At 32.8% G+C, this 14,585-nt stretch overlaps 1 protein-coding gene across 2 annotated transcripts in view; it reads left to right on the top strand.

Moving 5' to 3' along the window:
- Cwc22 (CWC22 spliceosome associated protein homolog) overlaps positions 1-14,585 on the top strand; it is a 60,324-nt gene that overhangs the window by 29,952 nt on the left and 15,787 nt on the right. For both annotated transcript variants that reach the window (XM_010636791.3, XM_010636792.3), the window contains exons 7-13: positions 299-467; positions 817-870; positions 2,802-2,937; positions 3,027-3,233; positions 3,323-3,385; positions 7,745-7,837; positions 9,074-9,155. In XM_010636791.3, coding sequence (XP_010635093.1) covers positions 299-467; positions 817-870; positions 2,802-2,937; positions 3,027-3,233; positions 3,323-3,385; positions 7,745-7,837; positions 9,074-9,155 — 804 coding nt within the window. The remainder of the gene's footprint in view (positions 1-298; positions 468-816; positions 871-2,801; positions 2,938-3,026; positions 3,234-3,322; positions 3,386-7,744; positions 7,838-9,073; positions 9,156-14,585) is intronic.

The raw sequence follows: 14,585 nt of genomic DNA on the forward strand, positions 1-14,585 counted from the left end.
TTTTTTTTTTTTTTTTTTGTTTGTGTGTGTGTGTGTGTGTGTGTGTGTGTGTGTGTGTGTGTGGTACTGGGAAAATCAAACTCAGGGCCTCACACTTGCCAGTCTCATTGTTTTACAAAGAACACAGATCAAATTTTGTTTTCTCAAAAGCATTTTTATCTATTAGTAGTTAAACTCATTCCCTAGATAAAATGGTAAAAATTTAGTCCTTATTAGCTGTTATAATTGTTTATAAAGGAATATTATTACTGGACTTCAAGTGTCTTTTCCTAATTAAATTGTTTTTCTTTTTAAACAGAGGACTGCTGTCCAGATCTGTTTTGCAAGCACAGAGCGCATCTCCAATCTTCACACATGTTTATGCAGCATTGGTGGCAATTATCAACTCAAAATTTCCACAAATTGGAGAATTAATCCTCAAGAGGTTAATTCTTAATTTTCGAAAAGGCTATCGAAGAAATGATAAGGTATATATGATTGGCTTATTATGTAGACTGTGACATAGAGCTGAAACAGTAAAACCATATCAACAAAAGTAAGCAGTGCTGATTTCCACATAAGAATGCTCCTTAAAAACTGCTTCATGGTAGCTTTTGTTCTGTAGCATATCCCCTGGCCACTAATGATTGATGAGCTGTGAAAATGATGGCCATTACTGTACACTGACAGTTACTTAGTAATGGCACCGTTCCACATTATGATTTTCATTAAAATTATCCTGTTACTATTTTAAAAGTGTTAGATTATAAATTCTATACAAAAGTAAAAATTGGTTTTAGTGTATAGATTAACTTTGTATCTACTTTCATTTTTCAGCAACTTTGTCTGACTGCTTCAAAATTTGTGGCACATCTTATTAACCAAAATGTGGTAAGTAATTATTATCAAAATGAGCTCTCATTCATTGGCATTAGGCCATGGGCTTGATGCCACTTCAGTGACACATCTCTTTTTGTTTTGATTTACCATCCATGACAAATACCATTAAGATTTTAGTAAATTACATCTAATATTCTTTAATAGAGGAATCACAGTAATTTTAGGTATTTTGTCAAATTGTTCTAACTCAGTATCTGGTGACTACTACAAAAGATTTTTTCAAAGAATGTAGTTTAAACCTTTCGTAAAGCAGTACATTTTCTATCTTCACTCTTTTTTCTGTGTGCCTAGTGTTCATGAGATCCTAATAAATACCTGGAAAAACCTTTATTCGCTGCAACTATGTAGATGTAGAAAAATATTTTTAGTCAGCTTGTAAAATACAGGAGATTAAACAATTTTAATCTTTTCAAAATGAAAATAGCTTTGCTTTTTCTTCCTCCTTTGCACCTGACATTCATAAGAACACAGTAAATATTATTCACTGTTCTGTCACAAAAGAAAACAACTCAATTCCTTGCAAATAAATAGATATTTATAAAATATAGTAAATAGTTTTGTTTTAAGTGAAAATAATTTTAATGAACAGAGTTTCTATTGTATTCATCTCCTGTTTTGTTGAATTCAATTTAGTTTCTGTTTATCCTTGAAAAACAATAAAAAATGTTGTTTAAATTCCAAGGATTTCTCTCGTTATATATGTTATCATTTTCATTATACTATCTGCATATGAGAAGATTTTTGAAGTTATACTTAATCTTATTTCTCTTACATTAAATGTCTACTCTTAGAAATCTTTCATATTTTAACTTAGTCATCATATTAAAAAGATAACTTACTACTGAAGACTGGAAACCTGTTACATATTCCTGTAACAGCAGAGGAATTTCTGTTTTTGTTTGTTACACTTACATTGGAGAATTTTAGAATTGCCACAAAAACAGTTAATATTTTGCCTCCTCCTACTAGGTACAGGGCAGCATTTTTTCATCAGTGATTAAGATGTTTTGACACCCCTTCTCTGACCATAAAATGTGCAGAATGTGTTTTTGATATTGTGCACAGTGTGAAGAGAATATTTCCCTGATCTGAGATTTGGACTTCTTCCTTCTACATTTCAAGTGTGTGAATTACAAAGACACTTGGACAGCATTTTGAACCTTCTTTCTGGTTCATTTTCTTCTCACAGTAGATCTTCTGTGTAGAATTTTATTCCCCATTCTACCTGGCATTGTATATAAATAATTAATTTTGAACATGGCCATGTAGTTTTATTGGAGGTCTTTTTTTGGGGGGTGTTTTGTTTTTGTTTGGTACCACGGATCGAACTTAGGACCTTGTGCTTGAGAGGCAGGTAGCAGAACCACTGAGCTAAATCCCTGGCTGGCCATGTAGTTTTTAATTAAAAAGAAGCATTCAAATCTGTTATTATGAAAATTACTAAAATACTGTGTGATATGAAAATTACTAAAATATTTTGTGATAAAATTAATATTCATGTAATTTAAAAACTTTGTTATTTAACTGAGTTGCTTGTAGAATGAATTGGCAAATGGATATAAAGAGTTGTGGACATAGAGAAAGAAGGGTATTATAAAAAGAACTGTATTACCATTCCATATATATGAACTATGAAAATAATTATCATTAAAAATTAGTACATGAGTTTTAACTTTCAGTTTGAGTTTGTGGCACTTTATGTCTAAGAATATTTTTTCTGAGAATAACTCCCAACAGTTGTATTCAGTAGATAGTAAGTTAAGATTTTAGAATAATCATTTCTAAATTTGTAACATACACAATGAAAGTGAGCAGTATAGCCATTGTAGAAAACAAGTTTAATAGTTTTTTAAAATTATTGTCAATAATAGGTTAATATGTGAAACATTTCCTCTCTTCCATATGTCTGTATTCTTTGTAAGGCCCATGAGGTTTTATGCTTAGAGATGCTCACTTTGCTCCTGGAGAGACCCACAGATGACAGCGTTGAAGTGGCTATTGGTTTTCTGAAGGAATGTGGCCTCAAATTAACACAAGTGTCACCAAGAGGAATCAATGGTTAGTGCATAGTCTTCGTTGTGTATTCATGTATATTTTTATTAGAGAATTATAAAATGTATTGCTTACTTTATTGTTTTATCATTTAGCTATCTTTGAACGCCTTCGAAACATTCTGCATGAGTCTGAAATTGACAAAAGAGTTCAGTATATGATTGAAGTGATGTTTGCTGTACGGAAAGATGGATTCAAGGACCACCCAGTCATCCTGGAAGGCCTTGACTTAGTTGAAGAAGATGATCAGTTCACCCATATGCTCCCTTTGGAGGATGATTATAACCCAGAAGATGTTCTTAGTAAGCCTGGGGCCTGAAGGCTAGGACACGGGGCATCAACAGATAGAAATATGGAAAATAAACACTTAATTTTTAATTTATTTTTTAAGATGTTTTCAAGATGGATCCTAATTTTATGGAAAATGAAGAAAAGTACAAAGCTATTAAGAAAGGTATGTATGGATAAAGATGTGTTTTTTTTATAAAGTGAAGAACTCAACCATAAAGACTGATAAATTAGAGACATTTATAGCTAAATGGGTGCATATTGAGGCCATACTCTTAAGTGTAATAAATAAGACATGTGTTTAAATACTGAATAGTTTCTCTGGTGTGAGAAACTAAAAGTGTAAATGAAGACAAAAATGTATAATAAATAATGTGAAATAGGAAGAAAAGCTTCAAAGGGGAGAGGGAATTGGGGCGAGGGAAAAAAAGGAAAAATAAAGATAGGTAAGATTTTATATAATAATTTATTTTGTTTACATAGAAGAAAATTGAGATTTTTATAGTTTGCTGATCCTAAGCCATGAAGTCTCTGCTGTTGTGCAGCCATTCTCTTCACTGCTTCTCTAGACATTATTTTTCTTCGTAGAATGTACCTACGGTTTACTTCATTCTGAATTATTTATCTTGTAATCACTCTCTTCTCTTCCTCTAGTCAAATGTATCCAACCCTTAAGTCTCACCACTCTATAAATATTCATAGATTACCAGTGGCCTTTATTTAATTTCTTTACCAGTTACAGTCTGTGCTAATTTAATACTTGGTGTTTTTGGTATAGCTTATTTTAAACGCTGTGTGCTTTATCATTTCTTGAGAGCAGGCTGATATTCCAATAACCTTAATCACAGTATTTGTTGCCTAATAAATTGGTAAAGTGAAAATAATCATTCATGTGTTAGTGCTTTATAAACAACTTCAGACAGATTCTGATTCCTATTTTTCTTTGATATTACTAGCTAACTGACTTGGAACAAGTTACTTGTTTGATGTAAAAATGAATGTTACTCTTTGGTGGAAGGATAAATAAAATGCTTGGTAGGTGCTTTATTTTGCCACACAAGTAGTCAGACAGTGATAATTGTTAATACTATTGATATTTTTACATTTGAATTTATTTTTTCTTAAAGTGACTGTCCAGGCCTACTTATATAATAGCTCTTTGGGTTTATTTTTCTTGAGTTATGATGTTGCTTGAGAAGTCCTCATTGCTGTGGAAGCTCCAGGGAGAAGAGAGTAGAGGCACAAAATTTGGTCTTTCCCTTTTTCTATACAGTATCCTAAAAATCTGGTACAATACACAAGTTTCTCTTCTTAGATGCTAATTTCTTGGTAGTTCTTCACTACCACTGGCCATATTCCTTTTTCTGTTATATATTACAAACAAGAACTCCTTAAACCTGTTTTGCCTTCTTTTCTTGCAAACTTCTTTTCTCTACAGTCTCTTTAAAAGATGCCAAATGGTTTTCCTGGAATTACCATACCCAGTATAATTTCTTTTTAAAATTTGGGAATTCCCTATCCATTTCGTTAAGTCCAGGCAGTTGGCCAATGCCTGGAATGTAGTACTTTCCTTTATTGCAGCAGTTCTCAAATTCTTTGGCCTAAGATCTTTACTTAACATTTTTGAACATTATTGACACCAAACAGCTTATGATTATATGTATTATATTTATTGATATTTTCCATTTTAAGACATTAAACCTGACAATATAAAAGAATATTAACTCATTTCAAAATAATATAAAAATTAGTGCATATTAATATAAATTACATACTTTATGAAAATAATTATACAAAGAAATTTCATGAAAACAGTCTGTTCTAATTCACTGTCTAGCCTCACATAAATATGTATTAGAAATAGAAGTACTTTTTTACACCTTTACAGATAGATACATACTTCTGTGATATTATGCCAATAATTAACAACTAGTATTTTCTAAAAATTAATTTTGGTTTTAAATCTAAAGTCACTACAATAGATTTTCACATACCATTACATTAAAATCCCTTGGTATGTCAGTTTCAATAGATCTTTAAGCAGTGTATAATTTTGTAACATGTTGCATTGGTCATTTAGAAATTGATTTACTGTTATGCACATCTTCTAAATGTTAAAATAATAACATGACGTAACACAGTATCAAGAAATCACATTTGTTAATATTACTACCATTCTCACTAAAAAAAAAAAAAAAAATCAAGCTCAAAGAATGGTATCCGTTTTTCCAAAAATGAAAATTTTTCATGAAAGTTTGAATTTTTTCATGGTAGCAAATATTACTGTTTTCTTTGAGGTGAAAGTTCACTTTGTTTACATTTGGCAAAATAATCTGCCAAATGCATGAGCACTATATATTTTTATAGTCATTTGTTTTAAATGAAAATTTTAAAAACTAGCTAATTCATATTGCAAGTCAAGCAGCCACACCAGGGCTTGTCCTTGAGGTCACCATCATCACTGCACATCTGTATTTAACAGAACTAAGGCCCATTCTCAAGTAATGAGATTGAGGGGCCGAGGATTTAGCTCACCAGTTTGGTGGCCTGCCTTGCAAGTACAAGGACCCGAGTTCAATACTTGGTACCAAAAAAAATGAAATGAGATTTAGTAAAATTAGTGTTTTACTTGTTCATCAAGGAAATTTTTAAATGAAATGGGCTTTATTTCCCTGAGTGGAAGTGTGGCAGTAAGAATGCCATTGACTACTAGTGCAATTTGGACGCTTAATTTGTGCTTGGATTATAGCAGTTTTAACCCCCATTACTTTGAATAATCATCACAGATATCAACACAGTGAAAAGGCAGATAATGCCTTGGTATTATTAGGAAAATGGTTTTGACCTCATATAACACCTGGCAGTGCTCGGAGATCCCCAGGTACTCATAGGCCAGTCTTCGAAACCACTGCTTTATTTATTTAATGAAATCAAACTGCATTGCCCAAGTGATTTCAATAAGTAGATTCTAAAGTGGAGAAATGAGATGAGAGGAGGATGATGTAAATGACTAGACAATTCATTTGACCTTCATCCTTTCATAAGGTGTTCTAGAGTTGGCATTAAAAAAAAAATGGCCACAGCAGGAAGTGAGCACAGCTTTAGTAATTAGTACCTTAGAATGACCCAGGTGTACTTCTGCTTTAGGTTTACGGCATTTGGGAAAACAGCAGGAGTGCCTGTCTCCTTCTATTGAATACTAAATAGTTCCTACTTTTAAAAGTCTGTCTGAACTATGTTACATAATGAACTGCACAGTTAAGAATATTTTTGAAGTCACATTTGTTAGAAATATTCTTAAGGAGATTTATATATTAGGGGCCAAATGACAACTCTACATTTTTGAAAAATGATTTGTGCCTTGTAATGTGAAGCTCTCTGCTAACTTTACATATGTGGTCTCTGACTTATACTGCTTTTTTAAATATAAGGAAATTAGAATTTTCCTAAAACTTTATATGCTGGTTATAACTGAAATGTAAAAGTAAACTCTTGGCCAGATTTGCAAAATCTTTTTTCAGGTTAACAGAATCTAATTGGACAGAAACTAATTTTTTTTAGTTATTCTCATTTGCTTACTGTTAATGACTGTCCTTATGTAGTCTTTCATTAAAAAATCTGCATTTTCATTTACTTCTGAATGAGTTGTATTTTAAGAAATGATAGTCCAATAAAGTTATCATCTTTCCGATTTTCTTAAAAGCTTTTAAATTTGTTTTAGTTTTATATATGAAAAAAATTATGCTTTATTGTGAATTTCAGTGTAATGAGTATGCATAATAATAAAGATCTCATTACTGTATATCTAAAATGAATGCTAAATTATTCAGTTATTTCCTCTGCCTTTGTCCAAGTATTCTTATCCTGAATTCCTGTTCTCTATATCTAGCCTTAGTTTTTCCCAGTGCTCTTGCTTTTTGGAAAACCTTTGTTTACTTTCTCTTTGTTTGTTCATCACATCTTTGTTTCCTGCCCACATTTTATCTGACAGAAAAATTATACATGTGGGACTGCCTAATTAAATAGGTTGTAATGCTTTCTGACCACCTCGTCAGTGACAGGAGGCTTATGTGATCCACTTTGTTAGCTGGTGTTTTTCTTCACTGAGATATAATATCCACCACCCACAACTTGAAAGAGGAGAGGTTTAATTTGCTCTTTCAGTCCATGACTTGGCTGGCGCTAAGGCAGAGACTACATGATGGAAAACGCATAGTTCCTTAAAGCCACTTAGTTCATGGTGGTGGGGAAGCAGAGCAAGAGTGCCAGAGAGGACGGGGTGAGGGACCAGACATAGACTCCAGGCCATACCTTCATGACTTACCCAGATATAACCTAGAACTGTTCTCTACCAGTCCCGGAACAGATCCTAAAGTCAATCAAGTTAAACTCCTAACTACCATAACTGGCAAATTATTACAACGCTGTGGGTTTCAGTGCACTGAAAATTATCTTCTCAGACTAAGATACCAGTCTATCATTTGCTCATTAATTTTTTTTTCCTTTAACGTCCTTTGTCTCACAGAAATACTTGATGAAGGAGATAGTGATTCAAATACAGACCAAGACGTAGGAAGTAGTGAAGAAGAAGAGGAGGAAGAAGGAGAAGAAGATGAAGGTAAAGTATCTTATTAAAGTAATATTACAGAATACTCTATAATTTATTCTCATGTAATACCCTTAATGTTTCTCAGTTTTTTAGGGGTTATTGGAAGGATGCTTCTAGCATCTAGTGAGTAAAGACTAAGGATACTGTTAAATGTCCTTCAAGTCACAAGACTGCCCCTACAACCAAGTATTAATACAGTTTCAAATGCCACTGTTGCCAAGAGTGAGAAATAGTGCTCTAGAAGTACTAATCAGGAAAGTTCATTTTTTAAACCAGCATAATTTTAGTTTGCATTTTATGTCTTTGATTATATTAGAAACTAGAAGAAAGGTTCATTCATGTTGAATGCACTTGATTGATATAATCCTTGCAATAATGTGACAGATATGAATGAGTAGACATTTGCTATTTATTTTGCCAAAATAGAGTGGGGTAGCCAAAAGCTATATTTATAGAGAAGCAGGCATGATGTTCTTCCTCTTCAGGTTGGATTACATCATTTCACAGAAAAATAAGCTTAGAATTTTACTTTGGTTATACTCAGGTAATATATCACAATATAAATTATATAGATTATGTACTTGAGAATATTAAAAGTCTATCTTTTTCTTTAGGACACAGTGTATTTTATTTTAGTTCTATCTTACAGTATAGTTGTTACTCTATAGCATACTTTATACAATAGATTTTTTTCCTCAATTTTTATTAAAATTATCTAATTACCCATGTACTACTACATTTTGATTTAAAGTTTTCTGGTTTTATGTGGAAATATTGTTGAAATATGTATAAAGAACCCTTTCATACATTAGATTTGGGAAATTTTTGAGAAATAGACACATTTATTTTAGATCCATCCAACTGTCATAATCCAGTGATTACTGAGAGGTTCAGTCTTAAATTGAGTTTCTGCTTGTAATTATTAAAATATTTATAATAACTTTAGGAATAACATTTTACTAAACAAGAGCATGACTGTAGCCTTTTATAGTATTTAAATGAGCAGGTTACACAAAAAGAAAACTAGTTTTCTTGGCTTAATTCTGGATTTTGAGCTAACCAAATGATATGGTGAAAGACTTGAAGTAGTTATCTTTAATTCTGTAAGTAGTAATTTGCACAGTATAAAGTTGTGTTTCTATTATTAAAGCTGAGAAATTCTAAAGTCTAGAAAGATTACAGAGATACATGTTCATTTCTTCATTTTTATTTTTGTACTCTTGTAATTGTTAATGTTTTTTGCAGGACAAAAAGTAACTATTCATGACAAAACAGAAATTAATCTAGTCTCATTTCGTCGTACAATATATCTTGCTATTCAGTCAAGGTAAGACACTAATACTCAATTTTGTGTGTATGATAAGGGAAGGACAGGGTGATTAGATTAAACAGCATTTCAGTATTCTATACTTACTTACTTCTCTACCCATTCCATGCCCAAATTCCTAGGTCTGTACTTGGCTCCTTAAGAGTGAATTGTCCTTACTGGGAAGGTGTAGCTGTGTACATATTTAAGTGGTGGGCTTTTTTTTAAATCTCTCATTTATTTTACTTAACACTAACAAAAACCCTTAACTTTACTTAACACTAACAAAAAATAGTTCTCTTCCTCTTGGACTGTTCCCTTTACAAGCATGTAGTGTCCTTCTTTGTCCCTCTTAATCAGTGTTGGTTTGAAATCCATTTAATCTGCAAAGAGGATAGCTACTCCTGCTTTTTTGGGTGTTCCTGTTGCATGGAGTATTGTTTTCCACCCTTTAATTTTCATTCTGTGAGTTTCTTTCTGAATTGTGTGTTTCTTGAACGCAGCATAATGTTGGATTTTGCTTCTTGACCCATTCTGCCAGTCTATTTCTGTTGATTGGTGAATTGAGACCATTAACATTGATGGTTATAAATGATATGTATTGACTTCTCCATGGTATGACTTACCCTTGTCATGACATTTTCTTTTTGTTGGATTTTCCCCTTTGCATTTAATTTCTTTTTGTGACTGATGGATTCATTCTGCTGGGATTCCTGTGTTGTGATCCTCATTGCCTTTTCCTAGGATATTGTTTAAAATTTTTTTGAGGGCTGGTTTAGTATTCATGAAGTTCCTAAGGTGTTCTTTGTCTTGAAAGTATCTTATTTCCCCATCAATTTTGAAACATAGCTCTGCAGGGTACACCAATCTGGGTTGCAGGTTGTTTTCCTTTAGGGCTTGAAATACATCACTCCATGCTCTTCTTGCCTTGTGGGTTTGTGTTGAGAAGTCTGCTGTGATTCTAATAGGCTTTCCTTTGTAAGTGATTTGTTTCTTTTCTCTGCTTTTAGAATTTTGTTCTCTTAGGTTGCTGGAATCTTAACTATTATATGCCTATGTGTAGATTTTTTTTTTTTTTTTTTTTAATCACAGCTAGTTGGAGTCCTATAAGCTTCGCTTATCTGTATGTCAGGTTCTTTCCCCCTATTTGGGAAGTTTTCTGCCATTATTTCAGTAAACAGTTTTTTGATGTCATCTGTACTCTCTTCTGTTTCTTCATTGACTCCAGTTGGTCTTATGTTATTCTTTGACTCATCTAGCAGCTGCTGGATTGATTCTCACAGTCTCTTACTATTTTTAAGAGATTTTTCTTTTCCTGTTCACTAATTTAAATCCTATCTTCTGTATCTGAAATTCTGTCCTCACATTGGCTTGTTCTGCTGCTTAAACTTTCAGTGGAGTTTTTAATGTCTTGGAAATCTGTTTCCATCTGTTTTGTGGATTCCATTTGTTTCCTGTGTTTGGGATTCCATCATGTTTCTCCAATCCCCTATTTTTTTAATCTGTGTCTGCTCTAGTCTAGATTTATTAATCATGTTTTGTACTATGGGCACAATCTCTGCTGTTAGCTGAAAAATAGATCTAAATATTAAAATAGAAACACTAAACTGGCTGGAAAAGAGGTTAGGTAGAACTCTTCAAGACATTGGTATAGGAAAAGATTTAATGAACAAAAACCTCAGTTGCCCATGAACTAGCACAGTCAACAAGTGGGATCTCTTATTAAAAAGCTTCACAGTAAGGGAAACCACCAACAGTGTGAAGAGACAGCCCACAATGTGGGAAAAAATTTTAACCAGCCGTTCCTCAGGCTAGGGTCTATCTAGAATATATAAAGAACTTTAAAAAAATCAGACCTCCCAAATTTATAGATCCAATCCAAAACTGGTCATCTGAAGTAAACAGACATTTCTCAGACAAAGAAGTAGAAATAGCAAATAAACATGAAAAAATGTTCAACATCACTGGTCATTGGAGAGATGCAAATGTAAACAATGCTGAGATTTCACCTTGTCCAGAAAGAATGGCTGCTATCATGAAATCAACCAATGACAAATGCTGGTGGGCCTGTGGGCAAAAAGGTACCCTGCTGCACTGCTGGTGGGAGTGTAGATTGGTGCAACCACTATGGAAATCAGTATGGAGATATCTCAAAGAACTAGGATTGGAGGTCACATCTCACCCTGCTATCCCCCTGCTGGCTGTCTTTCCCAAAGAATTAAAAGAATCATACCACAATGATACATGTGCACCCATGTTCATAGCAGCATAATTCACTGCAGCTAAAACTTGGAAGAAGCCCAGTTGCCCTTCAACAGGAGACTGAATAAAGAAAATGTGGGGATTTTTTATAAAATGGAGCACTACTCAGCCACAAAGAATGAGAAACTAGAGACATTCATAGCTAAATAGATGCACATTGAGGTGATACTCTTAAGTGAAATAAATAGGACACCTATGTGTAAATACCATATAGTTTCTCTAGTGTGAGAAACTGCAAGTGTAAATAGGACTAAAAGGTATAATAGATAACTTGAAATAGGAAGAAAAGGTGCAAAGTGGAAGGGGAAATGGGAGTGGTAGGGGGAAAAGAAAGATGGGAATGGAATTAACAAGAGAAAAAGAAAAAATGAAAACAAAAGTCTTTGTAGACAGGGAGGGGGGTGGAGGGGTTGAAGGGAGGGCAGAATGGTAAAAAAATAAGAACCAAGATGGATTATGTAAAGGTGCAAATTTCAAATGAACAATGTCACTACATTGTATACCTTAAATGTACCAATAAAATTAATTTAAAAAAAACAAATATAAAGGCAATTTTATTTCTTTAAAAAAAGCTAACAGTGTTTAATTGTATGGTGGGAATTTAATTTTTTTCTAACTTGGTGTCTAATTCTGATTATAAGCAGAGAAGCACTATTATGACTATTATGACTTTGGGATATTGATTTACTACGCAGGCAGAAATAAATGTTAATGGAAATAGAAACTAGACTTGGGAAGGTTTTGAAAATCCTTTGATGTAATATCAAGTAAAAGCTACTATGATGATGTGAAAACAAAACCTATTTTCTTTGAAGTCTGTGACTTTGGTTTAAGAGAAGTAAATGAAAGGTGTTAAATGCTTACATTCTCCTATTTGTATGTGTATCAGCATATTGATTTACTGGGCACAGTGTTTACATTTTACACCAAGGGATATTTTCTTAGTTTTGATTTGTTGCTAAGTTTTGTGTATTTCTGTTGACCACGGTGTAATAGCAATGATGATTCATAAGCAGGAGTCATCTTGTTTTCATTTTGTCTGAAACTTTTTGGCTTTAGATTCATCTTCAAACAGAAGAACATTATACAGCAGAACATTGGTTAGAAATTGTTTTGGTTTATCCTTATATATTTCTTTGCCTTTTACATTAAAAAGACTCGTGTTTTTTCATATAAACTTAATAAAGAAGGTGATAAATTTTGTTATAGATATATATTCTAAATAAAATTTGACCTTTCATTTGTTTGTCCTTTTAGAAAATTCCAACAGTAATCTAGGTCTGAAAAGCAGATTTACTATTCTAATGTTGTTATTAACATTAACTTGGAGGAGTTACAGTAGAGCTCTTTGAATAATTATTTAAAAGAAGCCCCTTTTGTTGACTGTAATTATGGTAATCTTTGAGTCACAAAAAGACTCAAAAAAAATAAAAGCATTAAAAATCAAGTGATAAACCAGGCATGATGGCACACGCCTGTAATCCCAGCACCCAGGAGGCTGAGGCAGGAGGATCACTGTGAGTTCAAGACCAGCCTGGGCTTCCAGGTCAGTCTCAACTACATAGTTAGACCCTGTCTCAAAAAAAACAAAAAGAAAAAAAAGATTAAGTGATAGTCTATTTTGTAGTGGTACCAATCCTAGATACGGTACCTACCACCTTGTATGTTAGTATTTGTTGGGTTCCACCTCCTAAATGTCCAGTTAAAAAAGAAAATCTTACATATGACAAAAGTTGCTGTTCTTAAGACCTTATGTATTATAAAAGAAGTTCAGAGACTTCAATTGTCAAGTATTTAAAGGACTTGGATGGGAGATTTGTATAATGATATAGAAAATCATGACAAAAATGTTAGTTTTCAAATATCTGCACAAAGGGGTCCTGTTATTGGTCATTAATTTAGCTGAAGTCACTTTTTTAAGGCAGTGTTGCTCAGTCTTGTTTTGTGAAATATAAACATTATTGGTGGCAAATATTGTTAGTTTTTCTTAGTTATATTCTTTATGCAAAACGTTTTTGAATTGTGAATCAGGAGCTTATCCTTGCCATTTGACTCGTCTTTTTCATTGTTATATTTCCTAAAGAAATATCGATAGAGAATTATATACAGAATTGTCCAGTGCAAATAAATAGGGACAATCATTGTCTAAGATAAACAGTCAAGATGTTTGGTTTATGCTACCATTGAAAATTAAGTTAATGGTAATGTGTTATAAATTTGGATAGATGATCTGAGAGAGAACTATGCTAGTCCAGCCTAGGCAACTTAGTAAAATTCTGCCTTAAAATAAAAAATATAAAAAGGGCTGGGACTGTGGTTCAGTGTGAAATTCTGAGTTCATTCCCCGTTACAATCCCCTCCCCACAAAAAGTCAGCAAGTGTTCTGCAACTGAGCTGCATCCCCAGTGTGATTTTTTTTGCTTTTAGACAGACTAACTGAGTTATCCAGGCTAGCCCAGAATTGAGCCTCTTGCTTCCATCTCCTGAGCCATATGCCACATACCTGGCACTTCTATTTCACTTATATGACCTTCTCAGAAATTTCAGGAAATTCGTTGAATATTTCTCCTGTTTTTAAAGTAAACTAAAGAAAAAAATTCACATCTTCCTTAATTTTTGGTATTAGTATATTCTTGAGTTTGTCAATGCTAAATATTATTTACAACTAAGCTTTTATAAATTTACTTCTTTTTCTATTGCCTAGTACCATCCTGAGTTTTATCTAGTTGTACTTGTGAAATCTAGTAAATAATAGAATAGGTGAGAGATATAAAACTAAATTCAGAATCATTTCAGTGGGTAATTTTATACTGCTGAGGATTTGAGCATTCTACTTGTATAAAAGTTGCAAATATATCTTCATTAATCCTGAATCAATTTCACAATCAGCTTGCTCATTGTCGTAGGTAAATGGTATACTGAAGATACTTAAATTCAGTCTATATAAATACTATATAAAAGCATGATTTTTTTCTTTACAAGTTATTGTGATTATTTACCATTTTGTACTTATTTTTTATAAAATGTATTTCGGTATGAACTAAGATAACTTGTAAAAGTAGTGATTAAGGGCTTGATGTCATGCTGGGCTCCTGGAGGATCTTTGACCTCTTCCAGAATTAGATCAAGGAGAAGTGGAAATACTTAGTAGTGTAGAAAAATGTAAAAAGCTTGCACTATCTAATAAAA

Source organism: Fukomys damarensis, unplaced genomic scaffold, assembly GCF_012274545.1.
Source record: "Fukomys damarensis isolate Sample0158 unplaced genomic scaffold, DMR_v1.0_HiC HiC_scaffold_26, whole genome shotgun sequence".
Classification (NCBI taxonomy): domain Eukaryota; kingdom Metazoa; phylum Chordata; class Mammalia; order Rodentia; family Bathyergidae; genus Fukomys; species Fukomys damarensis.